Genomic DNA, 14,290 nt, shown 5'->3' with positions numbered 1-14,290 from the left:
TCACACACATTCACACGCACGCACACACATACCTACCGTGTATTGTGTACAGTCCTCCAGGCCAGCAATGACGAAGGGAAGCGGCCGCGCCGCTACCGCCCTCTTCGTTCTCTGTGAAACGCGACTTGGGATCACAACTGATGACCGATGGATGACAATCTCGAGAGGATTCGAATACCTACCTTTGGCAAGCTTCAAAGAGCATTGACAGCAAAAGACAACCGGCGCAACTCGTCGAGAACGGACCGTCATCGTCCCAACGGTCTGACTAGGCCTCCTGTTGTGTGACTTGAGCAGTCACTTTCTATTCTGGTGGCACAATGCATTATCTCTTTTCGTCCTCGTCCTGCAAAATGTGTCATTACAAGGTGTCTCGCGGCCTTTGGCCGTGCTGTGAACACCTGGGCTTTCTATGGGTAAGTCCTCTCTGTATTTTTGCTTCTTTCTCCCTTCTTTCTTTGGTACTCCGTACCATGTTTGGAATTACGAGAACACGCCGGTTGGTGCATAAGCCCCCTCACCCATCCCCTGAACTGGATGGGCGCGCGAAAAGGTACAGATATGTAGGTCCAAGGTGACAAGGCCAAGTTGGAAATCCTTGCCTGATTCAACCCAGGAAAAAAGGGACTTTTTTTCCTAGTTGCCGAAAAAGGTCATTTGCATGCGCGCCCTGTTATTTTTTTCTTTCCTTAATCCTCTTTCCAACCTCCCGCAAAAAGGAAAACAGGACCAACAGTAATAGCACATGTAGGTACGGATGCAACTGTTACGGTATGAATCCCCCCTTCTCTCTCTCTCCCCCCTCACTTCACGGCCCATTCCTAGCCTCCCCTATTCTTTGCTTTTCCTTCGTCTTCTTCTCACATCTGCGCTTATCCCTTCAACCCTTGTTCATCTCACGATGTCCTTCGAGAGTCCTGTCTCCTCTTCTGACCATGGGTCTGACTCTGCGGCCTGTTGGGACCCACGTCTCTCCTCGCGTGGTTGTGTGATACTGTGTAGTGTGTTCGTGTTGTCATCATATGTCTCTCTCATCATGTCTCTGGCTGTTGTCCGCCGTCCGGTTTCGTGTTGTCTGTCTTTGCGACCAAAGGTCTCTCTTTCTCCCTCTCTCTCTCGTGTGTGCCCAGCCACGCCAAGTCAAGGGACGAATGCACAAGAAACGCCACCAAATGCCATGTGTATCATGATTTCTCTTCTCTTCTCTTCTGTGCTGACGCGCTGAAGGGCGGGATCGGAGGAAGGAAGAGGAGGAGGGGGGAGGGGGTTAGTCAACTATTCTAGACACACGATCCGAAATTTGAACCCAACAAACTCCTCCCCTGGCTCCCCTTAGTTCGTACTCGGTGGTAATAACCGCCCCAAAGCAAGCAAGTGGGAATAAAACAAAAAAAGAAGGAGGAAGAGAGAGGGGGAAAACACCGCTTTCTCGACTCCTCCTCCTTCTCCTCCTCTCTCTCCACCCCGGGACCCCTTCCCTAGCATGGGACAACCGCAGGCGGAGCAAGAGAAAAAAGGGACCCCACCAACCGATGACCCAGCTCCAACTCCTCTCCAACTCCGTGCCGCCCCCCCGTAATGTTTTGCTCGATGCAGGCCCCCCCGAGTGGATGGGTGGATCACCAGCAGGTGAAAACCGGGTTCCTGGCTTTCACCGGCTCCAGCCTCTCCACAATAACCTTGCGTTGGTTGCCCTCCATGCCCTCGGCGGCCGCATAGCCTAGGTCGCCCTCCTCGACGTCGTCGTCTTCGTCATACTCTTCCATGCTCCGGCGCGAGCCATACAGGTGCTGCGCGATGCTGCCGCTGTTGCGCCGTCCAGCTGCTGTTGCGAAAGAGTATCGCCTTTGCTGCTGCTGCTGCTGCTGGGACTGCTGACGAGCGGGAGAATACATGTTGAGGGCGCGCGTGCCGTGGTAGCTCTCTCGGTGCGGTTGTCCCGAGAACCTGGGCCGTTGCGAAGCCGCGTCCTTGTTACCTAGCGGTGCAGACGAGGCCAGTATACCCGAGCCGCTCATGGACATCTCGTCCGGTGATTGGGCTCCTTCGCCCGTCGGGCTGAGAGCAAGCTCAAACCTGCCCGGATGAGGCATGTCGGCCGGGGGACTAGCGAAGCCGAGCAGGTCCTCGTCCACGCGGTGGGTAGGTGCAGCAGACGTGTTGGCCTGGCCAATGTCGCCCTCGTCAATGGAGCGTCGGAGCTCTGCCTCGCGCATCATCTCGGCGGACGTGACCCGCATGGGCACTGCAACTGGCACGTCGACAAGATCGTCCCAAACGCAGACCTTGGCGCGCCGGGTGAGTTCCAAAGGACCGTGATCCGGTGTCTTGAGCGTCTCTACCACGTTCCATGCCTGGCCCTTCATGACTGCGATCTGCCGAGCAAACATCTTTTCCTGAAAGTCGGGATCCAGTTGGAACACTTTTCGCAACGCCAATTGTGTCTGACTCCACCAGTGCGTTGAGGTCAGGAGGGGGAGGAAGTGATCTCGCGTCTTCTGCGAGAACGGCCGTCCAATCAGATCGACGGGAAGGAACAGCCAGCCAAAGGGGAAGCTGGATGATATGGGTGGTTAGCATTCCTTTTCGCGCGCATTCATGTGGAACAAATTGAAGGGAAATTTTGGACCATCAAAGTGACACGTACCTTCGCCATGCATCGGGATGTTTCCAGGGCCAGGAGAGGGAGTTGTCGATAGCACCAATCGTTATCTTAGGATCTTGTGCGCTTGGATTGGGACTGGATGCCTTCATCGGCTGCTGCGTCCTGTACGGGTATGAGGAGCGGCTTTCTGCTGCTGGTCGCTGGTTCAAATCTACCGGGCGAGGTCCGCTCTCTTCCGACGAAGCGGTTTCTGTGTTCATTTGAAGCGGCTCTGACACGATCGACACTTGCTGTGTGCTCCAGTCCACTTTGATCATCCAGTTATCCAGGCCGCGGTCAGTGTTACGCATCATGTAATCAAGAATTACCAGTTTCTCGAGCTCCTCACGGAATGACTGCTTCAAGCCTTCGGTCCACACAAAATTGTCGGGACCTGGGGGTAGCCGTTCCCGGCTGCCTTCATCGTCGCTCTCAATGTCGTCCAAGGCTGCCGCACTGCTCGGCCGGCAATTGTCTGCCCACCTTCTCCTACGCTTGCGATGTGGATCGTTGGTTCTGAAGCCGGACCAGTACTGGTCAGGCCATGGGTGTTCTCTGAGGAACACATTGGCGTCTTTGAAACCTTTCAGGAAGACCTGAAAGCTCCCGGGTTTTTCTGGAAATGGCTTTTGCTTTCTGTAGAAACTGCGACGGTCCCAGAACGGATAGTGGAAGGATTTTGAAGATAACCAGACGACATCCGTGTAAGGCACCATATGGGTGCGCAGTTGGCAATCTAACGTGTATGCCGCCGCTTCGCTGACGTATGAAAGGTTGGGGATCAGACTGCGATACGATTAGCCATGGAGCTTTCGGAGTTGCTGTATATAGTATCATACCATGCTCGCCCAAAGCAACAAGGAAACAAGTTGCGATGGATCCATTTGTTCCACTTGGGATTGCCAGCCGCGTACGGCTCCTCGTCCTTAGGCTTGAAGACACCCACGACTTTGCCCTCCGTATTCCGGGCAAAGTAGCTGCCGGAGCTTCCCTGTGCGATCATTCGAGGATGCGTGCCCTGAAGAATAGCCTGCCTGACACTGCCCACGATCTGTTCGAACTGCGACTTGGACATGACATCTTGCGGCGCCGCCAGGCCTTCAGGAGTAATGGGTCGGACGCCCTCGGGAGCTTGGAACACTGAATGATGGATCTCTAGATGCTCATCATCTCCCGTCTTGCCGCGCCCCTTTGTGCGCTTGAACCGGCTAGCGATCTCATCGGCCCATCGTTCTAATCGAGCATTGATAGCCTTTATGTCTACACCAGAGTTGCTGCCGCCGCGACGGCGATTCTTAGGTCTGGAAGGGCCGGCTATCGCTGGTTTGGGGGTGGTCATGCCCGAACGGGGCCGCGGTTGCGTGATGGGTGCGAAGCGAGGGGCCGAGGCCGGCTGGAGGGAGGCATATGACTGGGTGAGAGGGCCGTCGTCTTCGGAGTCGGAGGAGAGGGCATCGGCTTGAGCTAGGCGCTCGTAGCCCGTCGTGGGGGGTCGAGAGCGAGGCATCGTGGCTTTGGGGGCGCCAGGGATGAGGGACCGTCTCGGCGAGGAAAGGGCGAGGTAATTATCGAGCAAAGGCAGGGCCGGAAGTCAGAGCCATGTGGATTGGCTTGCAGGACTTTGGATGAAAACTCGCGATCGAGAAGGCTTGTATGCTGGTTGATCGGCTGTATCTCCGTTTGAATGCGATAATCGTGCTAGCGAAGAGAATGCGGAATCCTTGGCCTAAGGATGGATGGAGGAAGCCACGAAGTCAAACCCTCAGCAGGGAGAAAACAGGGGGAAAAAAAGGATAAGACTGTAGAAACAAATGTGGCTTCAAGGAGACAACAGGCAGCAAGTTGGCGATGAAAGCAAAAGAGGGAAGTAGAATAGTAGGGCTGCAGTGGTGCTCGTGGTGTGGTGGTAGGCACAGAACAATTTGTCGGCGAGTCGCGTCGTCGAGCATGTGTCGTTAGGAACCCGTGGTTTCGGCGGATCGCGATGCTGTCATTGGGGTGCAACCGGCGCTGCTGTCACCCTGGTACCTTTTCGCAGGTACCTTACCTTGCTGCTCCAAAAGCTTGCTTAGAGTTCTAGAGCGCCTGAGGTGGACCGAGGCCGCCAGTTCTAGACGTTCATAGCGGTTTAGCACTGGGCAGTCGGCCCCTTGCCTCCGCGCTTCCCCGTGCTAGTGCTTGGGCCGGTGATTGGGGTACACGGAACGGACGCAGTGTTTACCCGATTCAAGTACATAGTAGACTTAGGTAATGTGGACGTCAAGTAAAGAGTACCTTCAAGGCAACTTCGCCAACTTCGCTTGGAAGGTACGGATACTGTCCTCTCTTTTGATTAGCAGAGATAACTGATCAGGTATCGAACAACCAGAAAGCTGCAAGGGACTTGGAGAAAGAGACTTCTCATGTCTTTCAGATCACCTCTTCTTTTACTGCTGTCAGCACATGTGTGCCATTCAAGGTCAGCTGATACCAGGCCGGACACTTGTCAAACGTTTACCAAAGCCAATGAGATGGGGAGACCCAAGTCCGAGAGCGGCGGTGCCAGCGTTTGCCTAGGTATCATTCTGAAGTGAGACACAGGCGGCCAGGCCACATTTGGACTTCTTTACATCGAACTTGTCGCAATAAGCCTAAGAAGAATGAACGCTCGTCGATATGGTCTCTCTGGAAGGAGAGAAATATTCAACCAGCTCGCACGATGTGGTTGACAGAGGAGATACTCCCAAACTCAGTTGTTGGCCAGCTTTGCTAGTCTGCATATCTCGATCGGGCCAGCTGTGGATGGCATTTTGATCGACAGTGTCAAATACCCATCTTCGTTCTACTAGGTAGGCATTAACGGCTTTGCATGCTACCAGACATGCCGCGGAAGATGGACAGAAGCCGTCGACTGCACACCCACAAGGACTGTCGGCCTTTCCTAGTCAAGTGGCCAAGCTACTGGTAGTCTTGCTCCTCTGTCGAATGAGATGCCACAGCTGTCACCCCAGAATCCCCCAAACTCTCGGGTCACAGCCATGGACCCCACCCACACTGCACGTCGTTGTCCTCCTCCTCCCCCTCGTTGAGTGCTCCCCTCCATGAATTGGTTCGATTCATCACCCGACCTTTCGATTCTGACTTGATCGTCCCGGGTCAAGGTTCCGTTTGCATTGCGTAGGTAGGATTGTACGACCTGACCAATCCAGTCCCAACGCCTTTCTTGATCCCCCGCGTCTTGTAAGTTTCTCATGGTGACTGATCAAACCTGGGTAGTCCCCCCTTGCAGAGTGACAGATCCTCGTCACCGTTTGCTTGCGGGTTTGAACGATTGAAGCGCGCCGTCTAACCCGAATAATCTTCATACGTCAAGCCTCCCGGTGTGTTGCGAGATCCCGATCAGGTCAAATCATCAGCTACGACGCCCGGCGCACATCTTTTGATCACCTCGTGATTTGCTCTCCTCTACTGGCCTAGTTACTTACCTTACACGGAAGTAGGAATTCTTTATCAAGTCTTGAGCCCGCTCCACCCTTTTGCCTCCCCAATTTCTTCCTACACAGCAGCTCAGGTTACATTCCCACATGTGACTTCTTGCATCAAATCATCTGCGCCAACATCCATCATCATATCTTTGTGTCAAATTTCCGATTGATGAATATGGCCTCCCAATTCGAAACGATTGCCAAACTTCGTTCGGTAACGTCGAGCCCCTTCCCTCCCGAATCAGATGCTTTCCGCGGCCGCAAGAGGCACCGCAGCCTCACGAGATGTGACCTAGAAGCCAGGCACTACAGCGGAACGGGCGAGTCCAGCACGCTCCGAGGTCGACCCCGCCGTCGATCCACCTCGCCGACGCCGGTATCATCCAGAGCGTCTTCGCGAGCCGGAGCCGGAGCCGGAGCCGGCCGCGGCGGCGGCATGACGAGTACGACGGACGTGTCTCCCATGAGGAAGCGTCTCCTCCGTGTCGTGCTGCTGGAGCGCCGACGAAGCCAGAGCCCCTCTCGGTCTAGGTCGCCTGACCGCAAGCAGGCCCCACCCCGACGCCGACACAGGACTCGGAGCCGGAGCCGAACGCATCATACCAAGGACATGTTCCAGCCGAAGGATCAGCTGCCTCGGCTTTTACTTGGAGAGCAGGCACATAAGAAGGTGGATACATCGGTTCAAGCCTGATTGTCAGCTGATCTGGGCAGCACGCGAACATGAAAGGAAAGCCCGAAATGGTCTAAACAAGGACGAGAGGAAGGAAACAAGATATCTACAACGCCAATCATGCAACCGCTCACATGGGATTATGCGGTGTGCTACCAAGTCATATCCTTGGTATGCTGGCTCTAGTCGTTTAGTCGTTCGGAGTTTTTGAGCACGCCGATGAGACTTTGCCACGGAGAAAATGTCTCGGACACCTCAGATCAACGCAAGACAACCATCGAGGCATCCAGGGCCACGGCGAAAATCAGCCCGGTTGGGTGGGTTGAAAGAATGGGTGTGGAAGTCCAGTATCTTATGGGCCATGGTCCGGCTGGTAGTGGGGTGAGAGCGGTCTAAATTGGCTTGTACTGAACCTAAGGTGGTGGGCAATGCTTGGAACCAGTGAGTAGGGAGTACACGTGTAAGAGACCTCAGGTCAAAGATGGGCCGGGATGTGTTATTTTGGGGCGCACTCGAGGCAACACTGCCGAAAGATCCAGAGATTGAGAGTTGAGGAATAGCCAGTTTCTCAGACTGAGAGAGGAGGCGGTGACGCTTACGGCTCAGGTGGTGTTGATGAATACGAAGAAGAGTGTCAAATGTATTATTCCCACCGGTAGATTCGGGTGACACTATAGGAAGGCGGGCGGGTAGGTTTGGTAAACAGGATATGCCTGATTAGGAACATCCATGATGATGCTAAGGTAGGTAAGGTACAGACAAATGACAAGAAAGAAAGAAAGAAAAAAGTTGTTTGGTCAAGTGATCATCCACCCTTTCACAGGCTGCCTCTGGGGAACCACCCGGACGCCCTGTCGAGGTGTACCTAAGACCTACACAGTAAGTGGTGTATGTAAGAGAGGGTAGGTGAGGTACCTGGTGGTGGAAAAGGCTTGGGCCGAGATGGGAGAGAGTGGGGCGTTCAGATGGTAAAGGGTGGCCACGTGAGGATGCGAACTTTCCAGGTAGCTAATCGGAAATCGGGAATCAACGGGTCTCCACTGCAGCTGCCCCGCTGCAAGAGGCGGAGGGAACTCAAGGAGTGACCTCAGCTGCAAGAAGGCTGCAGCCAACTGCTGCACCACATTCCATGTGCCGCGCCTACCTTCACTTTTTTTTCTACCTCCACGACCACCACAACTAACTCACTACTCACTACTACCAGTCTACCACCGCCTTACCGCGACTTGGGTTCCTTTTCGATTTCCCCCCCTCCTCCTCCTCCTCCTCCTTCAGCCTGCACTTCCATCCATAGCCCGGGAAGTTGTATTGGTTCTTTTCACTTGAACTGCTTTCTTCATTTCGCCTTGCGCCGCCCCTCCTGCAAAGAACTTCTTCAACCGCCACGAAATCTGATGAGGAGGCAAGAACAATGATATGGAACAAACGACACTTGTGAATAGGCGTCGGACTTGACTCGACCTTTGGCCTCCTTCTTCCCCCGACTTCTCGCGCCATCCACCTTCTCCGCCTGGGCTCTCTTGTGTGTTTCTGGTTTCCGGCTGAGCCTGCCCAAAGTACGAAGTACCTTACCTCACTTCAAGTGGACTCGACTCACTCGACGACTTACTATTACGGAAGTGACTCCTCTAATATCACCCTCTCATCATCCCCCCGGACCAACTCATCTCAAACGCCATATAGCCTTGCGCCTTCTTCTCCTCGCCTCTCTCTCACCATCTGCATCGTCGCTGCCTTCAATCTATGCCCTTGCGCGACACTCGTTATTTTGGAGCATTACTGCTGCTGCCACTTCTTTCACATAATTCCTGGATTTGGGGTCGACTTATCTACAATACCACTGTTCATTGTCACGTCAATATCAAACAACGACTCCACATCTCGCTCTCGTTTGTGATGATCGCAACCACCCCTCTCAGACTGCTCTACTGAAGCCCGCCCGCCGTGTGCAAGCTACAGCACCTTCCTCACGACAGCAACAACAACAACAATAACATACTAGACGCCGGGCAGTATCGAGAGACGCAGCCATGGCATCGCCAAACGGGCCAAATGGTGAGTGAGCCCCGCCATGGACAGCCCTCCTACCCCTCCAAGCCCTAGGTCGACTGCTCTTTCCCTCTGCCACAACAACAACGACAACAACAACAACCTCCTTCTGCCCATTATTTTGTGATTTCCAAATACTTACAACCTCTCCCACAAAAAGGCCGAGCAAATTACATCAACGCCCAGCCTCAAGCGCAGTCGTGGAATGCGCAAGCGTTACTGAACCCTCGATCCTACGCCGTTTCAAACGCTGCCTCGAGGCGCAATTCACCCAAACCTCAGCACTTGTCGAACCGATCTACTCCGGGAAATCAAAATACCACAAACAACCCTGTTGTCTTCCAGTTCGCGAGTCCCAACGACACGGCAAGCGAGTCTCTGACATCTAGCATCACCTCGGGCGCTTCAACTCCCGTTCATGACGGCGGCATTTCTCCGTACGGAATGGCCAACATGATCGAGAGAATGAACGACGTCCAAGATCGCGCTGCGGCGCCCCTGCCAAAGCGGCGAAAGGTTGATACCCCCGACCCCGAGTCCGACGCCGACAACAAGAAGAAGATGGGACCTGCCGGTAGCGGAATGCTCGGCGCGTATGTGAAGGAAAAGCAAGACGAAGGCAAGAAGGAGAATTCCAAGGTTTCCACCCAGACTGTGGACTTGACTGAGGAGGGCGATGATGTGGTCATGGTGGAGGACCCCGCAACCGAGGAGGTCTGCTACGGCATGCTCACCGGCTTCCTCGACTGCCACAAGGTACCTTCCGCCAAACCGGGCACGCAGAGCATCTTTGGAGCCGACTTCATGCCACCAGTTAAGATCGTTTTGAAGCGAATCATCGGGGATTCGACCAAGAAGATCCAGGCCTACGACTACACGCGCGACATCATCGGAAATGTGGATGCCAATACCGCCAATGCTCTCGTTCCCCTGTTGGACTCCAACGTGCGCCTCCGAACGGACTGCAAGATTCCTGCGCGTAGAAAGCAAGCGGATGAGCACCCGGGCCAGGCGATCTCGAGATCCTACCCTGTGGAAATGACACTGTACGGCCAGTACAGATTTGTCAAGGCTGTCGGCAAGCACTTCGATAGATTCAAGATTGTTCTACGACATCCCAATAGAGTTGACAAAGGTGTCAGGTACGAGAATGTTCATACCGATAACAAGCCTAACCCGGCGCCTGGTGCCAGAAACCTGGCCGGAGCTCTCGCTCAGTACAACAATCATTCCTCGTCTACCTACTACACCAATCCCACTCCACGCACTGTCGAAGAGATCAGATCGGACGTGATGGGCGTCTTCGACTCGATGGGAAAGACCGATGAGCTTCCTGAAATGGACCCAGCTCCTATTGTCACCACAGAGTTACTGAAGCATCAGAAGCAAGGCCTCTACTTCATGACTGCGAGAGAAAAGGAGTCCACGGCCGAAGAACGAGTGAAGGGATCCATGTGGCAGCTCAAAATCGGGCCCACTGGACAGAAGTTCTACTATAACGTCATCACCGGCCACCAAGAGCGTACTCTTCCCGCAGACACCCATGGCGGATTGCTAGCCGACATGATGGGCTTGGGAAAGACCCTCAGCATCCTCTCGCTCATTGGCAGCTCGTTGGACCAGGCCAAGGAATGGGCAGGTCGCACACCAGTCCAGCCCGAGATGCCGCCCCAGAAAGCTGGGGGAAAGGCAACAGCTTCGAGCTCTCTGCCTCTGACGGGCATCGCAATGAATGCCAAGGCTACATTGCTCGTGTGTCCCCTGAGTACGGTCACGAACTGGGAAGAGCAGATCAAGCAGCACATCGCGCCGGGAGAGTTAAGCTACTATATCTATCATGGTTCGAATAGAATCAAGGATGTCGAGAAATTGGCCGAGTTTGACTTGGTCATCACCACCTACGGCTCTGTCTCTAGTGAGCTAGGCGCTCGCTCCAAGCGAAAGTCTGGCAAGTATCCCCTTGAGGAGATTGGTTGGTTCCGAATCGTGCTGGACGAGGCGCACATGATTCGCGAAGTCGCGACTCTGCAGTTCAAGGCCATTGTTCGTCTTCAGGCCGCCCGCCGTTGGGCTGTGACTGGTACGCCCGTCCAGAATCGACTCGAGGACTTGGCCGCTCTCCTTCAGTTTGTCCGGCTGAAGCCATTCGATGACCGCAACAAGTTCAACCGGTTCATCGTGGACCCCTTCAAGGCCTGTGACACAGAGATTGTTCCGAAACTCCGCGTGCTGGTTGACAGTGTCACACTCCGCCGGTTGAAGGACAAGATCAACCTTCCGCCCCGAAGCGACCACATTGTCAAGCTCGACTTCACAGAAGAGGAGCGCGAGGTTTACAATCTCTTCGAGAAGAACGCTCAAGACCGCGTCAAGGTGCTTTCTGGCAACGGCGTACAGAAGGCATTGGGTGGTCACACCTACATCCACATTCTTCGATCCATTCTCCGGCTTCGACTCCTTTGTGCCCACGGCAAGGATCTCCTGAATCAGGAAGATCTCGAGGCTTTGCAGGGCATGACTGCTGACATGGCTATTGACCTTGACAGCGACGATGAGGACAAGAAGCCCGGCCTTTCTGATCGTAAAGCATACGAGATGTTTGAGCTCATGCAGGAGACGAACACGGATGCTTGCAGCGCCTGTTCGAAGAAGATAGGAACCAACGACGACGCTAGCATCGAGTCCGAGGGACAGGAGGACATTCTCGGTTACATGACGCCTTGCTTCCACATCATCTGCGGTTCCTGCATTAAGGGTGTTAAGGAACAGACTAGACGACTGCTCCCTCCCGGCCAGGCTATGGGACCTTGCCCCATCTGTTCCACCGTGATCAAGCCTGCCTACGTGGACATTCGTCGATCTCGAGTCAAGGTGGAGCACGAAGGTCCTGCGAAGGAGAAGACCGCAACGAACGGCCGCAAGAGCTTTGGAAAATACACGGGCCCGCACACAAAGACGAGGGCGCTGGTCGAGGATCTGCTCAAGTCAAAGGCTGACACCGATGCGAACCCCGATGAGCCGCCGTACAAGTCGGTGGTGTTCTCCACGTGGACCTCCCACCTTGACTTGATTCAAATGGCTCTTGACAATGTCGGTGTGAAGTACGTCAGGCTGGATGGCAGTATGACGCGTATCGCCCGAACCCAGGCGATGGACAGCTTCCGGGAGGACCACTCAGTCCACGTGATCTTGGTGTCGATCACTGCCGGTGGTCTCGGTCTGAACCTGACAGCGGGTAGCAACGTCTATGTTATGGAGCCTCAGTACAACCCTGCTGCGGAGGCTCAGGCCATTGACCGTGTTCACCGTCTCGGGCAGAAGCGACCGGTCCGAACAGTTCGCTACATCATGAGAAACAGTTTCGAGGAAAAGATGCTCGAACTGCAGGAGAAGAAGAATAAGCTGGCGAGTCTCAGCATGGACAGAAAGGAGAGGGTCTTTGACAAGAGCGAAGCGGCCCGGCAGAGACTGCTGGATCTGCGAAGTCTTTTCAAATGAGCCTGATCAAATCGGCGGTGTGGCTTTTTCGGCTTGCGCAAGCATATTATCGTGGCGTTTGGGAGTATAGGGAGGCAGGAATCCAGCAATGGGGTGGGGCGAAGCCAAGGCTTCAACGGTTTTCGTTTTTCTTTCTTTCCAACGGCCGCCTACGAATGAGCTCACGACAAATCTTATTCGGTGGCTGTGATTTCGGTGTCAGGATGGGGAAGGCAATCTCACCTCTCACGCGTTTAACGGCGTGACAATGCGATCGATACCACTGCTTCAAGGTCTTCTATTCGATGATGAGAGCAACGGAGACGAAGTCATTTGAGAAGGGGTTGGGTCAGTACGGGAGGCAAGCTTCGAATCGTTCTTCCATGATTTATTTGGTCATGGTTATGTCAATGTGTGTCAGACTAGAATTGCATTAGACGTACGTAGGCGTCTTGCTCTTGCGAAAGGCAGCGTCCTTCGGATAGTCGAGGATAAATGAATGGTACAACTTTGCAACAGAAACCCCGTAGCATTGATAGGGCGGGATATCTCCTGGACTTGGGTACTTTCACATGTGATTGCTCGAGGACCCTAGGTGTACATACATGGTCGTCTGTTGACCCTCAAAGATAGCTAGCTGTTGAGCAGCCATGCAAGTCATACAGAGTTAAGGTGTATCCAGGAAGATCAAAAGGGGGGGGGGGCATCCCTGTTCTGAGCATGTCATTGTTGAATAGCTCCCCTCTCCCCCATCCCGAGGTAAACATCCAGTCAAGCTATAGCGAGTACCTGGAATAAATCTTGACATCACCTAGTTCGTTTCGCCTCATCCTTGGAGTTTGGGTCAGTGGGCATTCTCGGTAGCGGAATGGTCCGCATGAAGCGATCGAGTCTTTATCATGTGGAGTGTTTGTGACATTTTTTTCGTGGTATCTCCCCGAGCTCAAGGAATTTTTTTTTTGTTGAGGTGCGAGTAGGTAGGTAAGGTTGTATGCGGTACTGGCTTGTGTCACTTTTTGCCGTTCCCCCCGGGGGGGGGGGGGGGGGGGGGGGGGGGGGGGGCCCCCCAGAGCCGGGGGGGGCAAACCCGGGGGGAACAACGGAGGTGGGGGAAGGGTAGGGGGGGGGGGGGGGGGGGGGGGGAAGAGGGGGCCCGCGCCGGGGGGCGGGGCGCGTCTGCGGGGTCGCCGCCCCGATCGGGGGGGTGGTGGTGTGGGGGGGGGGGGGGGCGCGAGGCGGCGGCACCGCGCGGGGGGGGCGAGGGGGGGGTGGGGCTGCGGAGAGGGGGGCTGGGGGGGGGGGTGGGGGGGGTGGGGAAGGAAAGCATTGAGCCCGCCTGCGGCCGACGGCCGTTCTTCCGGGTCTCCGCCCCAACCTGGGAAGATCTGTTAGGTGGGCTGTTTGTTGACTTTTTGCTCATCTTTAAGCGCCAGCCCACCTTACCTTACCTTACCGGCCGTGTGGGGGGGGGGGGGGATCTCCAGAAGGGCAAGACGGGCTCGGTAGATGTTTGGAAGCGTACAAATTAGAGAACGAAGCCAGGGGGGGGGGAAGCATGTGATTGCGGCTTCTGGGCTGTATCGTGTATGAAAGCGATGCATGTACCTGGCTTACCTGATGGTATTAACCAGTGTATATGGGAGAATACTGATGAGCTTCTTCCAACGTGGTACGGTGAGTAGAGGTGTGATTAGGATGAGTTAAACCTTGAGCAATCATGGCCGCGTCATGGACAACTCTCTTGTTCTCGGCTGGTTGATCTGAGTCGACAGCAGTCAGCTTTGTAGAGGTGTTGCTCGAGCCCAAATCAAAATGTCAAGTTGATCATAGATGTTGGCAAGTACAAAGTTATTTGAAGTGAAGGTTGTTATTGTCATTCTCGCCCTTTTGATGGGCTTTGCTTTTTCTAGTCTAAACAGTTTCTCATTACTGTTGTAGTGAACGCCCTGTTGCAATGCCCAACCCCGCAAACGCCTAAAAATG

At 54.5% G+C, this 14,290-nt stretch overlaps 4 protein-coding genes across 4 annotated transcripts; 2 read left to right on the top strand and 2 right to left on the bottom strand.

Annotated features, from left to right (window-relative positions):
* Positions 1 to 1,619: 1,619 nt before the first annotated feature.
* Positions 1,620 to 4,151, bottom strand: CABS01_14510 (phosphatidylinositol 3; the record flags this gene model as incomplete). The annotated part of the gene is made up of 3 exons (XM_060547849.1): positions 1,620 to 2,556; positions 2,648 to 3,430; positions 3,484 to 4,151. The coding sequence occupies 3 exons, from the start codon at positions 4,149 to 4,151 to the stop codon at positions 1,620 to 1,622; spliced, it is 2,388 nt and encodes a 795-aa protein (XP_060393160.1).
* Positions 4,152 to 6,283: 2,132 nt separating this feature from the next.
* On the top strand, positions 6,284 to 6,802 carry CABS01_14509 (uncharacterized protein; the record flags this gene model as incomplete). The annotated part of the gene is made up of 1 exon (XM_060547848.1): positions 6,284 to 6,802. One exon carries the CDS (start codon positions 6,284 to 6,286, stop codon positions 6,800 to 6,802), a length of 519 nt encoding a protein of 172 aa, XP_060393159.1.
* Positions 6,803 to 7,036: 234 nt separating this feature from the next.
* Positions 7,037 to 7,471, bottom strand: CABS01_14508 (uncharacterized protein; the record flags this gene model as incomplete). The annotated part of the gene is made up of 1 exon (XM_060547847.1): positions 7,037 to 7,471. A coding segment is annotated over one exon (435 nt), but the record flags the coding sequence as incomplete, so codon positions are not given.
* Positions 7,472 to 8,811: 1,340 nt separating this feature from the next.
* On the top strand, positions 8,812 to 12,328 carry CABS01_14507 (SNF2 family domain-containing protein; the record flags this gene model as incomplete). Its single annotated transcript, XM_060547846.1, has 2 exons — positions 8,812 to 8,836; positions 8,991 to 12,328. 2 exons carry the CDS (start codon positions 8,812 to 8,814, stop codon positions 12,326 to 12,328), a joined length of 3,363 nt encoding a protein of 1,120 aa, XP_060393157.1.
* Positions 12,329 to 14,290: the final 1,962 nt, after the last annotated feature.

Source organism: Colletotrichum abscissum (assembly GCF_030869225.1).
Source record: "Colletotrichum abscissum strain IMI 504890 chromosome Unknown Scaffold_55.1, whole genome shotgun sequence".
NCBI classification, from domain to species: domain Eukaryota; kingdom Fungi; phylum Ascomycota; class Sordariomycetes; order Glomerellales; family Glomerellaceae; genus Colletotrichum; species Colletotrichum abscissum.
The sequence above is the reverse complement of the archived record's forward strand: the minus strand, read 5'-3'. Positions and strand labels throughout refer to the sequence as shown.